The 14062-nt window shown below is 40.7% G+C and overlaps 1 protein-coding gene across 1 annotated transcript; it reads left to right on the top strand.

Annotated features, from left to right (window-relative positions):
• The first annotated feature begins 8733 nt into the window (after positions 1-8733).
• Positions 8734-11977, top strand: foxg1a (forkhead box G1a). The gene has a single exon (XM_069717713.1). The coding sequence runs from the start codon at positions 9011-9013 to the stop codon at positions 10325-10327; it is 1317 nt and encodes a 438-aa protein (XP_069573814.1). The 5' UTR covers positions 8734-9010; the 3' UTR covers positions 10328-11977.
• The last annotated feature ends 2085 nt before the right edge of the window (positions 11978-14062 follow it).

The raw sequence follows: 14062 nt of genomic DNA, 5'->3' as shown, positions 1-14062 counted from the left end.
CACAATACTCACAATACTCTTTTTATTGGTTGGAATATGTTGAAGAGCTGAGAGCTCGTGAAGAAATAAAAACAGTTTGCCCCGTCAAAAGTTTGTGTTAACATGTCTAATTTTTAACAAAGAAAATGTCAGGTTTCTTGTAGCTGATCACATTGTCTGTTTTTTTTTTTTTTTTAAATCAATACAACACACTATTGTCTGCACATGTATAAACAATCACCAGTTGATGAAGGATTAAACCTTAAAAATTCATTGGCTGAATGTAAATGTGAGCAGGAAATCTGAGATTTGTGTGGGTGTAGTTCCAGTCTTTGCAGCTGGGGGGCGCCCTCTGTCCTCTGAGCTTTAAGGAGTAATGTTGATACTGATGTTGAGAAATGACAGCTTCCCTGTGTTCAAACATTCAGACTCGAAGGCTGTAAACTCTGAACATTAACGTCTTCGCTCCTCTCATCTTTGTGCAGTGTTGAGGGAACACTAAGGGTTTATTTTGGTTGGTCTTTACTCTGTCGTTTCCCTTCTATAGGGCTGTCCAGGGGTCAAAGGTCACAGGACTCTCGTCTGAAGCAGCCAGAGAACAAAGTTCAGATTTCATTTAAAAAAAATATCAAATATGAATAGGAAGCTAATTTCAGTGTAAAAATTAATTCTGGTTTTATCATTGTCTTCAGTACTCCCTGAGGCCCCCTTAAAAAAAAAAAAAAACAGAACACCCAGATGGCCCTTAATACCCCGTTAATCCCTGTAACCTCAGAGAAATCCCCCTAAATAGTTTGCAATCTCAGTTGAAAACCAAAAAAAAAAAAAATTGTTACAAAAGTCCCTGAAAACCCTTGAGGGCAGTTGGAACCTCAAGAAACCCCTGAAACACCCCACAAAACCCCTAAAGAATTAATAACTCCGTATGGAGCCTGAACAATCTGCAGAACTCTTTAGGAACCCTACAAGAATTCTGGGGCCTCCCTCTCAAAATCCCCTGGAATAGCCCCTACACCTTCCCCAGGAACCCACTTGTGATCCCTTTAAACCCCTTAGAACCCTCATGAACCCTCTGAACAATCGCACCGACCTAACTTTAAATATCTGGAGCTCCCCAAGAATTTGTAAATCCTCCTAATTAAGATCCCTTGGGATCTCTGTGAGAACCCAAAGAACCCCCTTAATAAATCCTAGGATCTGTTAACAGCCAGAGAACCCCTCTGAAGGATCCCATTAAACCTTTTAAGAAGCCCTGTCACCCCATCAGTAACTCAAAACCTTTTGAAAGTCTTTGCTCATAGAACCACCTCAAGAATCTTAGTAGGAATCAGAACAACTCCCTAAAGACTCCAAATAAACCACTTTAAGGTAGGTGGAACCACAAGAAAAATGTAATACCCTCATGCACCCCAACTAAGAACCCTTCCCTATGAACCCTATTAAGAACCACTTGAGCCTTTTGACCCTCCTTAACGATCCTGAATCTTCCAGTAATCCCTAAACAACTCATTGATCCTCTTATGGAACCACCACAAACCTATCTAAGGCCAAAAATAATCATTTGAAGGTTACTGGAAACCCATTTATAAACAACAGGAACGTGTTTAACAAGTCATCAACCTTATTAAGAAGCGCTCAGGCGTTATTAGAACCTCCAATAACAACCCTACTTAAGCTGTTGCGTTCCCCTTTGGAACTTCTTAAACCCTTTTGATGATTCTCAACAATTCGAAAAGAAGTCCTACATCCTCCATATAGAAACCAAAGCGCTAGTTTCAATTTAAGAATGCCAAAAATTGGTTGAGAATTGCTAAAATGCTTCAAGGAAGGCCCCTCAACCTCTAAATGCTTGCTCAGTGTCCAAGGTTTTTCTTCTTCATTGTCTTCATTCTGTCTTGGTTTCTAACTTGTAAGAAGTTAAGAACGCTTTGGATCCCACTCAGAAACTCCAAAAGACCTGATTGTTCCCCTTTATAGAACCAGAAACCTCTGGAAGAACCAAAAGAACCCTAAAAAGCCCCAAAGAAGCTCTCAGGGTTTATCAAAACTCTGGACTCAAATTAAGAAACCCTGAGAGGTTGAGGTATCCTAGAACACCCTTAACAATCCTCCTTAAGACTTAATAAACAAGCATCTCCTCTAATGGAGCCCTGGAACTTCCTTAAATCTCTTGGGCTTCCACTTAACTAAAAAAACAAACAGATCCTATAATGGAATTACAAACCTGTTTAAGAACTTAAAGAACCATTTAAAGGTCGCTGGAAACATATATATCTATATCTATATATATATAGATATATATATACAGTGGGTACGGAAAGTATTCAGACCCCTTTAAATTTTTCACTCTTTGTTTCATTGCAGCCATTTGCTAAAATCTAAAAAGTTCATTTTATTTCTCATTATTGTACACTCAGCACCCCATCTTGACAGAAAAAACAGAAATGTAGAAATTTGTGCAAATTTATTAAAAAAGAAAAACTGAAATATCACATGGTCATAAGTATTCAGACCCTTTGCTCAGTATTGAGTAGAAGCACCCTTTTGAGCTAGTACAGCCATGAGTCTTCTTGGGAATGATGCAACAAGCTTTTCACACCTGGATTTGGGGATCCTCTGCCATTCTTTCTTGCAGATCCTCTCCAGTTCCGTCAGGTTGGATGGTGAACGTTGGTGGACAGCCATTTTCAGGTCTCTCCAGAGATGCTCAATTGGGTTTAGGTCAGGGCTCTGGCTGGGCCAGTCAAGAATGGTCACAGAGTTGTTCCGAAGCCACTCCTTTGTTATTTTAGCTGTGTGCTTAGGGTCATTGTCTTGTTGGAAGGTGAACCTTCGGCCCAGTCTGAGGTCCAGAGCACTCTGGAAGAGGTTTTCTTCCAGGATATCTCTGTACTTGGCCGCATTCATCTTTCCTTCAATTGCAACCAGTCGTCCTGTCCCTGCAGCTGAAAAACACCCCATAGCATGATGCTGCCACCACCATGTTTCACTGTTGGGATTGTGTTGGGCAGGTGATGAGCAGTGCCTGGTTTTCTCCACACATACCGCTTAGAATTAACGCCAAAAAGTTCAATCTTGGTCTCATCAGACCAGAGAATCTTATTTCTCATAGTCTGGGAGTCCTTCATGTGTTTTTTGGCAAACTCTATGGGGGCTTTCATATGTCTTGCACTGAGGAGAGGCTTCCGTCGGGCCACTCTGCCATAAAGCCCCGACTGGTGGAGGGCTGCAGTGATAGTTGACTTTGTGGAACTTTCTCCCATCTCCCTACTGCATCTCTGGAGCTCAGCCACAGTGATCTTTGGGTTCTTCTTTACCTCTCTCACCAAGGCTCTTCTCCCACGATTGCTCAGTTTGGCTGGACGGCCAGGTCTAGGAAGAGTTCTGGTCGTCCCAAACTTCTTCCATTTAAGGATTATGGAGGCCACTGTGCTCTTAGGAACCTTGAGTGCTGCAGAAATTATTTTGTAACCTTGGCCAGATCTGTGCCTTGCCACAATTCTGTCTCTGAGCTCCTTGGACAGTTCCTTCGACCTCATGATTCTCATTTGCTCTGACATGCACTGTGAGCTGTAAGGTCTTATATAGACAGGTGTGTGCCTTTCCTAATCAAGTCCAATCAGTTTAATTAAACACAGCTGGACTCCAATGAAGGAGTAGAACCATCTCAAGGAGGATCAGAAGAAATGGACAGCATGTGAGTTAAATATGAGTGTCACAGCAAAGGGTCTGAATACTTATGACCATGTGATATTTCAGTTTTTCTTTTTTGATAAATTTGCACAAATTTCTACATTTGTTTTTTTCTGTCAAGATGGGGTGCTGAGTGTACATTAATGAGAAATAAAATGAACTTTTTTTATTTGAGCAAATGGCTGCAATGAAACAGAGTGAAAAATTTAAAGGGGTCTGAATACTTTCCGTACCCACTGTATATATATATATAGATAGATAGATAGATAGATATACATATAAAACTAGAATAACTTTAACAACTCATAGACCCCAATAAGTAGAAAGTTGAAAGTTTTTACAGTCATAATTACATTCTCAGATTTCTTTTAATTCACATATTGTCTAAATGATTGTCATGAAATGACTGTTAAACAAATAAAGTACATAATATTTCCCACATTCATTCGTTACATACAAATGTTGAAATCTGCTAGCAAACTATGTCATGTTGATGTACACGTGGAGGCTGTAGATATAAAATAGTTCCTTATAGAATTCATTAAAGGTGGCTCATTTTTGGACGACTTTCAAAACAAAGCATTTTATGTACATTTTTTATCACTTTGATGTGAAAGTTTCTTTGTTGAAATTGTTCTCAAAACTGATGTTTCTCTTTAGCTGTAGCGTAACTTTCGAGCTTCATCTTTTTTTTACCTTTCAAAATATTTGAATTATGCTCTACAAATGGCAAAAATTCAACTATGTCTGGTTTGGTTTAAATTTATTTGAACCAACAGTTGAGTTTGCCGGCTTCTTCACTGCAAATTTGTGTGTTGAAATGTTTTGAAATTCAAAAGATGAACTGAATCTGGTTTGGTGTCATTTAAGGTCCAAGTTTTTAGTCAGCCTGTTTCTCTTCCTTTGCCCTGCAAATTTTTATGTTTGTGTGGTTTTAGGTTTTATTTGTTTTCACTATTCATTTGAGCATTTTGATGAGTTATTACATTTTGGTTTGATTTTTAAATCCCAGCTGTTAGCTGTCCAAACAAAAAACAACTTCAAAAGTTTTGCATATATTTGAACCCCCGAGCTGTTCCACTTCAAAAAATATAAATTTGATCTGGGTATCAACATTTTTCTTTTTTAATCAACCACTGAACCGTCTCTCTTCTCTTCCCTCTGATGGATCCACCTGCTGCTTTAGTTAGTTAGTTTTAGTTTAATGAATCCTGTGAAATCTTTTCTTAAAATCCTGAATCAGGCGCTTCACTCAGATGATCCTGGACAAACCTGCAGCAGAAAGCACCACTTTCTTTTACATTTTTGTCTTTCTGAGGCTGGATGGAGGTTTTTCTCTGCAGCCCCCCCCCCCCCCCCCGCTTCAGGTCTGTTTGGATGCTGCAGAGTCTCACAGCCCGACAGACACAAGCAGGAATTTACCTCAACACATGCAGACACAACAAGGAAACGGGCAGCAACACGAGCGCGCTGCAGAAAACGTACAAGCGGAGCTGAACGGTCCAGACTCCGCTCACATCCTCAGCTTCTGAGAGCAACAACAGTAAACAACCAGTATGTTTAGTTCACAGAGTGTCACACAGAATGTGAAAAACAAACACCACCAAGCGGAACCACGCTATCAAGATAAAAGCATATCAGAAGAAAAGTGATTATTCCTTTAAATGCATACATTTTTACGCGCACGTTTTAACGCACGAAAAAAAGACGGTGTTTGTTTTCTGCTGCCGGCGTGCTCTTGAGCAACACAGAATTTTTATATTTTATCGCAAGATCAAACCACTGTCTGGTAAAGACCATGGCTGAAAGCTAAAGAAACGCCAAATAAAAGGAGCTTTACATAAGAATTTTATGCCAGAGAATTGTATTTATTTGATCTGTTACTACAGCAAGTTTATTTTAAAAAAAATATTAAAAAAACACCAATTCAAAATTTCTTGCATTAAAAGACTAAAACAGACACCAGACAAAACCTCATCAATCCCGTTATAAGTATATATATATATATATATATATATATATATATATATATAAACGTAATTATGATGGGAATTAATCTAAATGGAACATTTTACAAAACATCATGAAATTACACGGAAAAGATTCATAAAACGTGTCACAGGATGGAAATTCAGACAAAGTGAGTATTAAAACTTGTTAACGTGACCTGCAGGTCACTGAGGCTCAGTGTTCAGTTTCCTCTAAAACTGAGACAAATTCAGTGTTCCTCCACCTCATTTCAACGTTAAAACACGTTTTAATAAATGTTCTTTAACAGCGCATTCTTACTGACAGACATCCTCTCTCAGAAAATAAAGTCAGCTGTGGGTCTTTGAAGCTCAAACTGCTCCGTGACGCTTCAGTGTTTCGCTGGGTAAAACCCACACTGTGGGTCCGAGCTGCTGTTTCCAACGAGCAATTTTATTAGAAGCCAAAAATACATTCAGTTGTTGTTAAACTGGATTAACTCCTTTCAGCGTTTTGTGAAGAGCTTTCTCTTCTTAAATGATGGATTTTTCTTTGTGTCAGTATGGCTGAGTCGCATTTCTAGACAAAAATCTCTTTTTGGATGGAAACAATTTTCGTTTTTCTTTAGCTGTTGGCAGATTTCCATTTGACTTGAAATAACTGAGACACAGAAATAGGAAAAGTGTTCAATTAGCTCTGCTGGTGCAGATTTGTCTGCGGTTTGGTTTGGGACATGTTGATGCTCCACTGATGTTAAATGATGGAAATCAAATGTCGATTGTTCCTCCGCGGACACAGATTGATTGTGACTCTCATACCACCTTAAACGTGTTAAATCAACTGTTGTGCTCTTACAGACTGACAGATCTGTATACCTGTGTCTCCATTTAACTATTTAAGGTGGAATGGCATCCTGACTGGCTTTTATTTGGTAGATTTCACAGATCTTTGTTTTGTTTTTTTCGGTAATTATCTGCTCCAGACAACACGTGACGATGTTGCTGAGGGGGTACGTGCTATATTTATTTCAGATGTGGAGTTAAAATCTTCACTGTAGCAGCAACAATACAAGTGATATCCGTATAGAATCACCTGGCGTTTACAGTACGATTACTCGTGGTGTATTTGTGGCCATTGCAACACGTGTGTCACTGAATCAATAATAAACAGCAGTGCCAGTAACAAGCTGTAGTACTGCAGTTTCAGATGCAGAAGCAGCTGCAGTTCTGCTGGTGGTACTACAGCAGTGGGTAGTCGTGCAGTTATTGTTGTAGTTGTCGTGGCATGAATTAAAAAAAAAAAAAAAAAAAACTAACGAGGCTGTAAATAATATCTGACATTTTCCTGACAGTCAGCACCGACATAAATGTCTGCAAACATGTTTCGAGTCTTATCTGTGTAGTGTTTGTATTTATTTGTGGCGTGTGTGTGACAGCTGCAGTAACAGCAGCAGAGGTGGTGAAAGTGGTACCGCAGTGTTGGTGGTAAAACCAGTAATATCAGATAATACTATAAAATATTTAGCTGATAGTGTATGAGCAGAGGTAGATGGATATTTGAGTGTATTATATATTCCAATAATTCCCAACGTTAACATCATCAGGATGTACAATTGCTTTCACAGTTTGCTTTTTAATATAGAGTCAAATGAAAGTCTATTGACTGTGAATAAAATAGAAATCAGCCTGTCAAACAACCACCACGTCTTGGTTTTTAAAATGAACATAAAGTGGCCTCAGGTTGAAAAAAACAACAACTTATATTCCTCAGAATATAAGCATTTAGTGACCTGAGTGTATAACCCTCCGTAACACGAGATGGGGAAGTTGTTGTGCCTAAAACGGCACAACTAAAACGATGCAGCAATATTTGTGATATCAGGCGTGAAGATGACGCTGCAATATGTTTTTCCAAAAGAAAAACTCAACTACAATCTGTTGATAAAGCGTTCGAATAATAATAATAAAAAAATGAGTCACATAATATGTCATGCTGTTCTAAATATGAATAATGGTAAAATGTTCAGGGAATCGCTTTTAGTTTTTAGTCCTCAGGCGGCCTCCGGATCTCCAACGTCTCACTTTCACGGAGTCTGTTTCTGCCTCCGGTTCAGTTTGTGTTGTTGTCAAATTCTCCTCTGCTGGGAGGAAAGTAAGTAACTACAGAAACCTTCCTGGAAGCGGCAGACTGACATGACACCGTGTTTACGCCTCCCCGGCGCACACTTTACGCACATTTTACGCACGGGGAAGCGGTTTGGGAGAAACTGTTCGTAGCCTTTCTGCGCCGTGCACTCTGCTGCGATCTTGACACACAAATCACTTCCTCGTGTCCTGACCGTGTCCGCGTGCCCTCCAGATCCCCTCTCCTCTGTTTATTTTTCCTCCGAGTCGGGATGTAAACAGTTTTGGAGACGTCGATGGGGAAAATATTTGAATCAGAGGAGTGTAAATATGAGGAGCGGCGGGAATTTGGGTTTACGCATACACGGTGTGTGTTTTTCAGCTACGGTTCTTTGGTTTAGGTGGGGGGAGAAAATGAGAGAGGGGAGGGATGAGGGGAAGGCAGAGCAGTATTGAGAAGGGTGAGTGTGTTTTCTCCACTGCAAAAAGTGTCCACGTTGAAAGAGGCATTAGGGCGTGTAAGACGCTCTAAAAGTCAGATTTCCCTTTAAAAAATATCATAAAAATACACATGCTTCGAAAATTATTGACTTTTAAAATACAGTTTAAATTATTATTCAAATCCCGTGTTCATTTTTCCAAATGAACCTTAAATGAGAGCTGAGGCCACTAATTTCGAAATTAAGGGACGAAAATGAAACAAAACTCCAGAACAAACGATTCTCTTCACAAACTATAAAAACTGGATCTTTGCTGTCATGTTTTTAGCTATATTTTAATAAAAATAAAAATGTCTACGACTCGAGAATCCGTGTAAAAACACGTGGAGGTGGGCATTTTTTGTAGCGTGCACGGCATTGGTGGATGTGTGTGTTTCCCTGTGCGTCATGATTGGCTGAAAGCGCAGAGGACGCCTTAATATTTAATACTAATGTTCCCCTGGTTGGTTGAGGACTGGAAAGGTCCAACCAATGTTTTTTACTTGCTTTAGTGGCTGTGGCTCCCTAATTAATTGCAACTATCTGTCTCCTATCGATGTGTGTGTACATGTGTGTTGTGTGTGTGTGTTTCCTTTTTTCTCCCCAAACCGAACATGAAATAGTTTGTTGGGCTATACTTTCTTTCTTCCTATCTATCCCCCCTTCCATCCTTCCCATCCTGGTTCGCAGGCAGAGACCGGACAGATTGAAACCCAGCTGTGTTCGTCGCTTTTGGTCGTTGCTATTTTCCCCCCTCATTGCCCGGTGATGTTGGATATGGGAGAGCGCAAAGAGGTGAAAATGATTCCTAAATCGTCGTTCAGTATAAACAGTTTGGTGCCCGAGGCTGTGCAAAGCGACAACAACAACCACCAGAACCAGCATCACCACCAGAACCACCACCACCAGAACCACCACCACCGGCCCGGCGGTGCGGAGGAAGCCGAGCAGAAAGCCCCTCTGCCGGCTGTACAGTCGGACGGCAAAGCCGACCCTAAAAGTGACTCGTCGAGCCAGGAGAGCTGCCCGGACGAGAAGGAGAAGCAGGAGGAGAAAAAAGACGGAAAAGACGGGGACGGCGGCGCCGGAGGGAAGGACGGAGAAAAGAAAAGCGGCAAGTACGAAAAACCCCCTTTTAGTTATAACGCATTGATAATGATGGCCATCAGGCAGAGTCCGGAGAAGCGGCTCACGCTCAACGGCATTTATGAATTTATCATGAAAAACTTCCCGTACTACCGGGAAAACAAGCAGGGCTGGCAGAACTCCATCCGGCACAACCTCAGCCTGAACAAATGCTTCGTCAAGGTGCCGCGGCACTATGACGACCCGGGCAAGGGGAACTACTGGATGTTGGACCCCAGCAGCGACGACGTCTTCATCGGCGGCACCACCGGGAAACTTCGGCGGCGGTCCACCACGTCACGGGCCAAGCTGGCCTTCAAGCGTGGTGCCCGGCTGACTTCTGGGCTGACCTTCATGGACAGGGCCGGCTCCTTGTACTGGCCCATGTCCCCATTCCTCTCCCTGCACCACCCGAGGGCCAGCAGCGCACTGGGCTACAACGGGACCTCCTCGGGATACCCGGGTCATCCCATGTCCTACAGCACCATGCTCACCCAGAACATGAGTAACAACCACTCGTCGTTCCCGTCCTCCAACGGCCTCAGCATGGACCGGCTGGTCGGCGGGGATCTCCCCTATGCGACGCATCACCTGACGGCGGCGGCCCTGGCGGCCTCGGCGGTGCCCTGCGGCCTCTCCGTGCCTTGCTCCGGGGCCACTTACTCCCTCAACCCGTGCTCAGTGAACCTGCTTGCCGGACAGACGAGTTACTTTTTCCCCCACGTCCCACACCCGTCCATGACCACGCAGACCGGCAGCAGCGTCGCCTCCTTGCAGGCTGCCCGGGCTTCGGCCTCCAATTCCCCGCAGGCGCCTTCCTCCACCTCGCTGCCCTGTGACTCTCTAAGGCCGGCTCTGTCCGGCTCTCTGCCGGCCTTCTCCTCGGGACTTTCCGGGGGGTTGTCTGACTATTTTACGCATCAGAACCAGGGGTCGACCTCCAACCCGCTTATACACTAACACCCCCTCACCCTCACCCCCTGCCTCACCTCTCCACCTTACCTCACCTTTTCATCCATCCATCCTCTCATTCCACCCCTGAAGGAGTGAAAATGACTGGAACTGTAAGTCGAACATTTTACACTGAACATTTACATTGTAAAAAATGGCAAAATATTATAAACTACCTACTATAGAAAAAGAGGAAACTGCAAAACAAAAAAGAGCAGCACTGAGAAACTCACAGAAAGCAGCCCTGAAGTTTCCAGGTATTTTTTAATATTATTATTTCTTCTTCTTCTTCTGCTCCATCTTCTCCTGCAGTTTTAATTTCTGTGTACATAATGTCTGTTACTATAAGTGTCCGGAGTTTGTCTCTATATAGTACTGTCAGTCAGCGACGTGCAATGTGATCTGAGATAAAAAGAAAAAAAAAGAGCGAGAATGATGAGAGCTGTAGGCTGTTTTTTTTCTTCTGTTGTTGTTGGAGGAGGCATTACTTTTATAGAATGTGTATTTAAAATAGTTTTGTCTAAGTTTTGAGATTTAAAAAAAGGTAAAAATAATAATAATATCTCTAATAGCCGGTTTTGCCCGCATGTTTGCAGTATTATCAGGTATCATGTGGGTTAGAAAAGAAGCGGCGGAGAGCGATTTTATTTTACAACATTTAAACACTAATTTTTTATTATTATTTTCTATACAGTGAAACGTGTCTTTTTTTCTTTTCTTTTTTTTTTTTTTTAAAGCAGAAAGCAAAGCGACTCTGGCTCTAGCAGTTAAAGTCCCGATGTTGTTTTTCCATTCCTTCATTTCCCAGTTTAAAAACTGTTCATGTACTTTTTTATAGACCAAAGAATCGGTTTTTAGGAAATTTAGAGTCAGTATTCAGCTGCGTAGCATGACAGGCCTGATGAAGCAGGAGTTGAGTGACTGAATGAATGAACGAGTGAATGAAGGACTGAATGATGCCTCCTTCATGCAGAAAATGTCCATTTAACGAGATTTTTATTGCTGTTAATCAGTTTATTTTCTTAAAAATGCGGAAATGTGAATGGAGTTTGGTGGCGCCGAATTTAAAAAAATTCGGCGAGTGTTTGTTGGTGCAGCTGGAGTTTTTTTTTTTTTTTGCCTTAATTCGCTTGGTTTGTCAAACTTTGTGAATTCAACTCCTCATTTCATGTGAAAATTCAGATTTGAAGGCTGAATTTTGAGCGTAAATGTCTCGTTTTGTGGATATTTTCCGCAATGCAGCCCGTGATGTGCTTTCTTTGACTGTAAATGTGATCGCCGTAAAAAAAAAAACCGGACGTTCACGCTTCTTCTTCTAATTTTATTCTTTTGTATAATTAGTAAAAGAAACAGAAAAATGTCTATTTGTAATTTGAATTTGGGTATTTGCTTTTCTTTTATTTAGAAAAGGAGGAACAATGTAAAAACCCGTTTGTTTGACAGAAGAAAAAATGCCTCATTATCTAATACTACTTGGAATGATTGTCCTTTAATTGTCGTCTCTAAAACAATTTTTCATGGTTGTGATACTATTGTGGTCTTATTCTTATTCCCGTGTTTGTCGCTTACAAAAGTTAAAAAAAAGAGAAAAAAAAATGTTTTAATCATAAAAAATAAAAGAATAGGTTACATTCATAACTAAAGCAAATCCTTTTGTCTTTCTTCACTTCTGCCGTCCGTGTTGTCTCTGATTTTATCAACAAAAACAATGAATTCAGGCTTCATCTTAAAATTCTACAATTAAATTTTTAGATTTTTGTTGTTGCTCGTTATTCTGGATTTTTGCTTAAATGTAGGGTTTTGTTGATGCGATTCTTTACTATGTACGTTGTTATGGTTTTAATGGAGAGCAAACATCACCAGAGGTTTATTTGAGGGCCGTCATTTGAATTCCCACATCAGTAATCCACCTCGTCCACATGAGTGTCGTGTGTTTATGTGCCTGGGAGTTTTGGTTGTTTTTGTTTACGCACACAGTGAAAAATGCACCGCAGCGCCAGCGCGTATAGCTTTTTACGCATGAAGATTTACGCGCGTCTGGGTGGAAAAACTGTGTCAAATGATGCAACCAAGAGGTCGCGTTCAGGCTGCTGAAGCGTTTGAACAGTGAAATCTGAGGCGGTGCAGGCTGCGGCCTCTTGGTTTATGTGCAGAAATCCTCCCCAAATGTCATGTTTGCACTGTTTTAACATCATGTGTTCATTTCAACGCTGCTCATAGCTCAAACCTTAAACTACGCTGCAACCAGGTCCAATTTAGTCCTTTAGACTTGCAGATTTATTGCATAGAAATCAGTCCACATCTGAGCTTTTTGTCATGTTTGAGTGTGTGAATAATTCTTTAGGTACAGCTACTTTCATTTTTCCACCCTACCTTGTTTGTTTTGTTTATTTATGCCTCAAACTTGAAGCTTTTTGGACATTTTTACCTTTTTTTTTACTTGAACAAAGTCAGATTTTTGGATTGATTTTGAGCGTTGATATCGCTGCTTTGGCTCCGAGTTGCCTTTTCTTCAACCTGTCGCTTTATCTGTGGTAACATATATTTAGTTGGTGCTGGGATCAGATTTTTCCGGTGCAGCTGGTTTGTTTTTGCCTCATTCTGTCTCCACTGGTTTGCTTTTAAACATTAAACATTCAACTGGTTTGGAAATAATCAGAAACCTTCCCTGGCTTTTGTATTTTCCATTTTTCTGGTTCCTGTTGCTCCTTCATGTGGTATTATCTGTGGAAGAGACTTTATTTCTCTCTTTTTTTTTTTTAGAAGCTGCTGTGATACTGATTGAAATATTTTGGTGCATCTGGTGGATTTTGTACTTCTTAAAGCTCAAACCTGAAGTTTCCTCCTCCCTAATTTGCATATTTGGTGCATTTTCTTGAACAGAAGCCAAATGTGTTTTTTCTCCAGTCCGGCTTATTTGCAGTTTGAGAAGACAATGTGTCTTCATTTCTTTCTTTTTATTTCTGATGCTGCTGTAATCCTGATTTGAGTGTTTTAGACGTAGGTGGTTGGTATACCGCCTTCTCTGGTGTTATTTTACAGCTGAGAACCAAACAGTGCTGAAAACGACAGGAATTTAGACCTTAAACGTGAATATTTTCCATCCTGTCAGTTGTTTTCAGTCTGTGGTGTCTGTTCAGCATTCAAATGCTTCTGGGATTTGAATGGTTTATTTTTTGGGTGCAGCTTGTTTGGTTTGATTTTTATTATTTTCTTAACATTAATTTTTTTTTTTTTTTTAGCAGAATTTAATGTTTTTCTGGATTTTAGCTTAAATTTCAGACTTTTGTTATTGGGCTTCTTCTCTATTCAGCTTCCCATTTTGGATTTCAACACTTTTGTGGTTTTATGGAGAACAAACATTCATTTAACTGCAGCAGAGATGCATTTGTAGGCTGTGAATTTAATTCCAACAACAGATGAGCCTCTTTGTCATACCTGTGGACCTTTTTCTGTCTTCGTGTCTTGCTGCTGGGTTCTGCATTTGACCGTTTCTTGGTTGCAGCTTTCGTGTGTTAGTTTGTGATTTGTGTTTACGCATTAAAATACCTGCAGATTTGCCTTTTTTCCCCAGAAAGTTTTTAAGGTTTAATTTCAGCGCATGTTTTGTCCTTTCTGGTGTTTTAGACTTCAAGCTGCTGTAATCCACGTGTGATTCCTTCCTTGTGCAGCTGTTGTAATCTCAGATTGAAAATTTAAGTGTACTTTTAATCCTGCGTCTTTTTTGAAGGTTTAAACGTGGTG

Source organism: Brachyistius frenatus, unplaced genomic scaffold (genome assembly GCF_029030835.1).
Source record: "Brachyistius frenatus isolate BFR_SWC_R1_liver_20210118 unplaced genomic scaffold, ASM2903083v1 Contig_178, whole genome shotgun sequence".
In the NCBI taxonomy this organism is placed as follows: Eukaryota; Metazoa; Chordata; class Actinopteri; family Embiotocidae; genus Brachyistius; species Brachyistius frenatus.
This window is presented reverse-complemented; position numbering and strand designations above follow the sequence as displayed.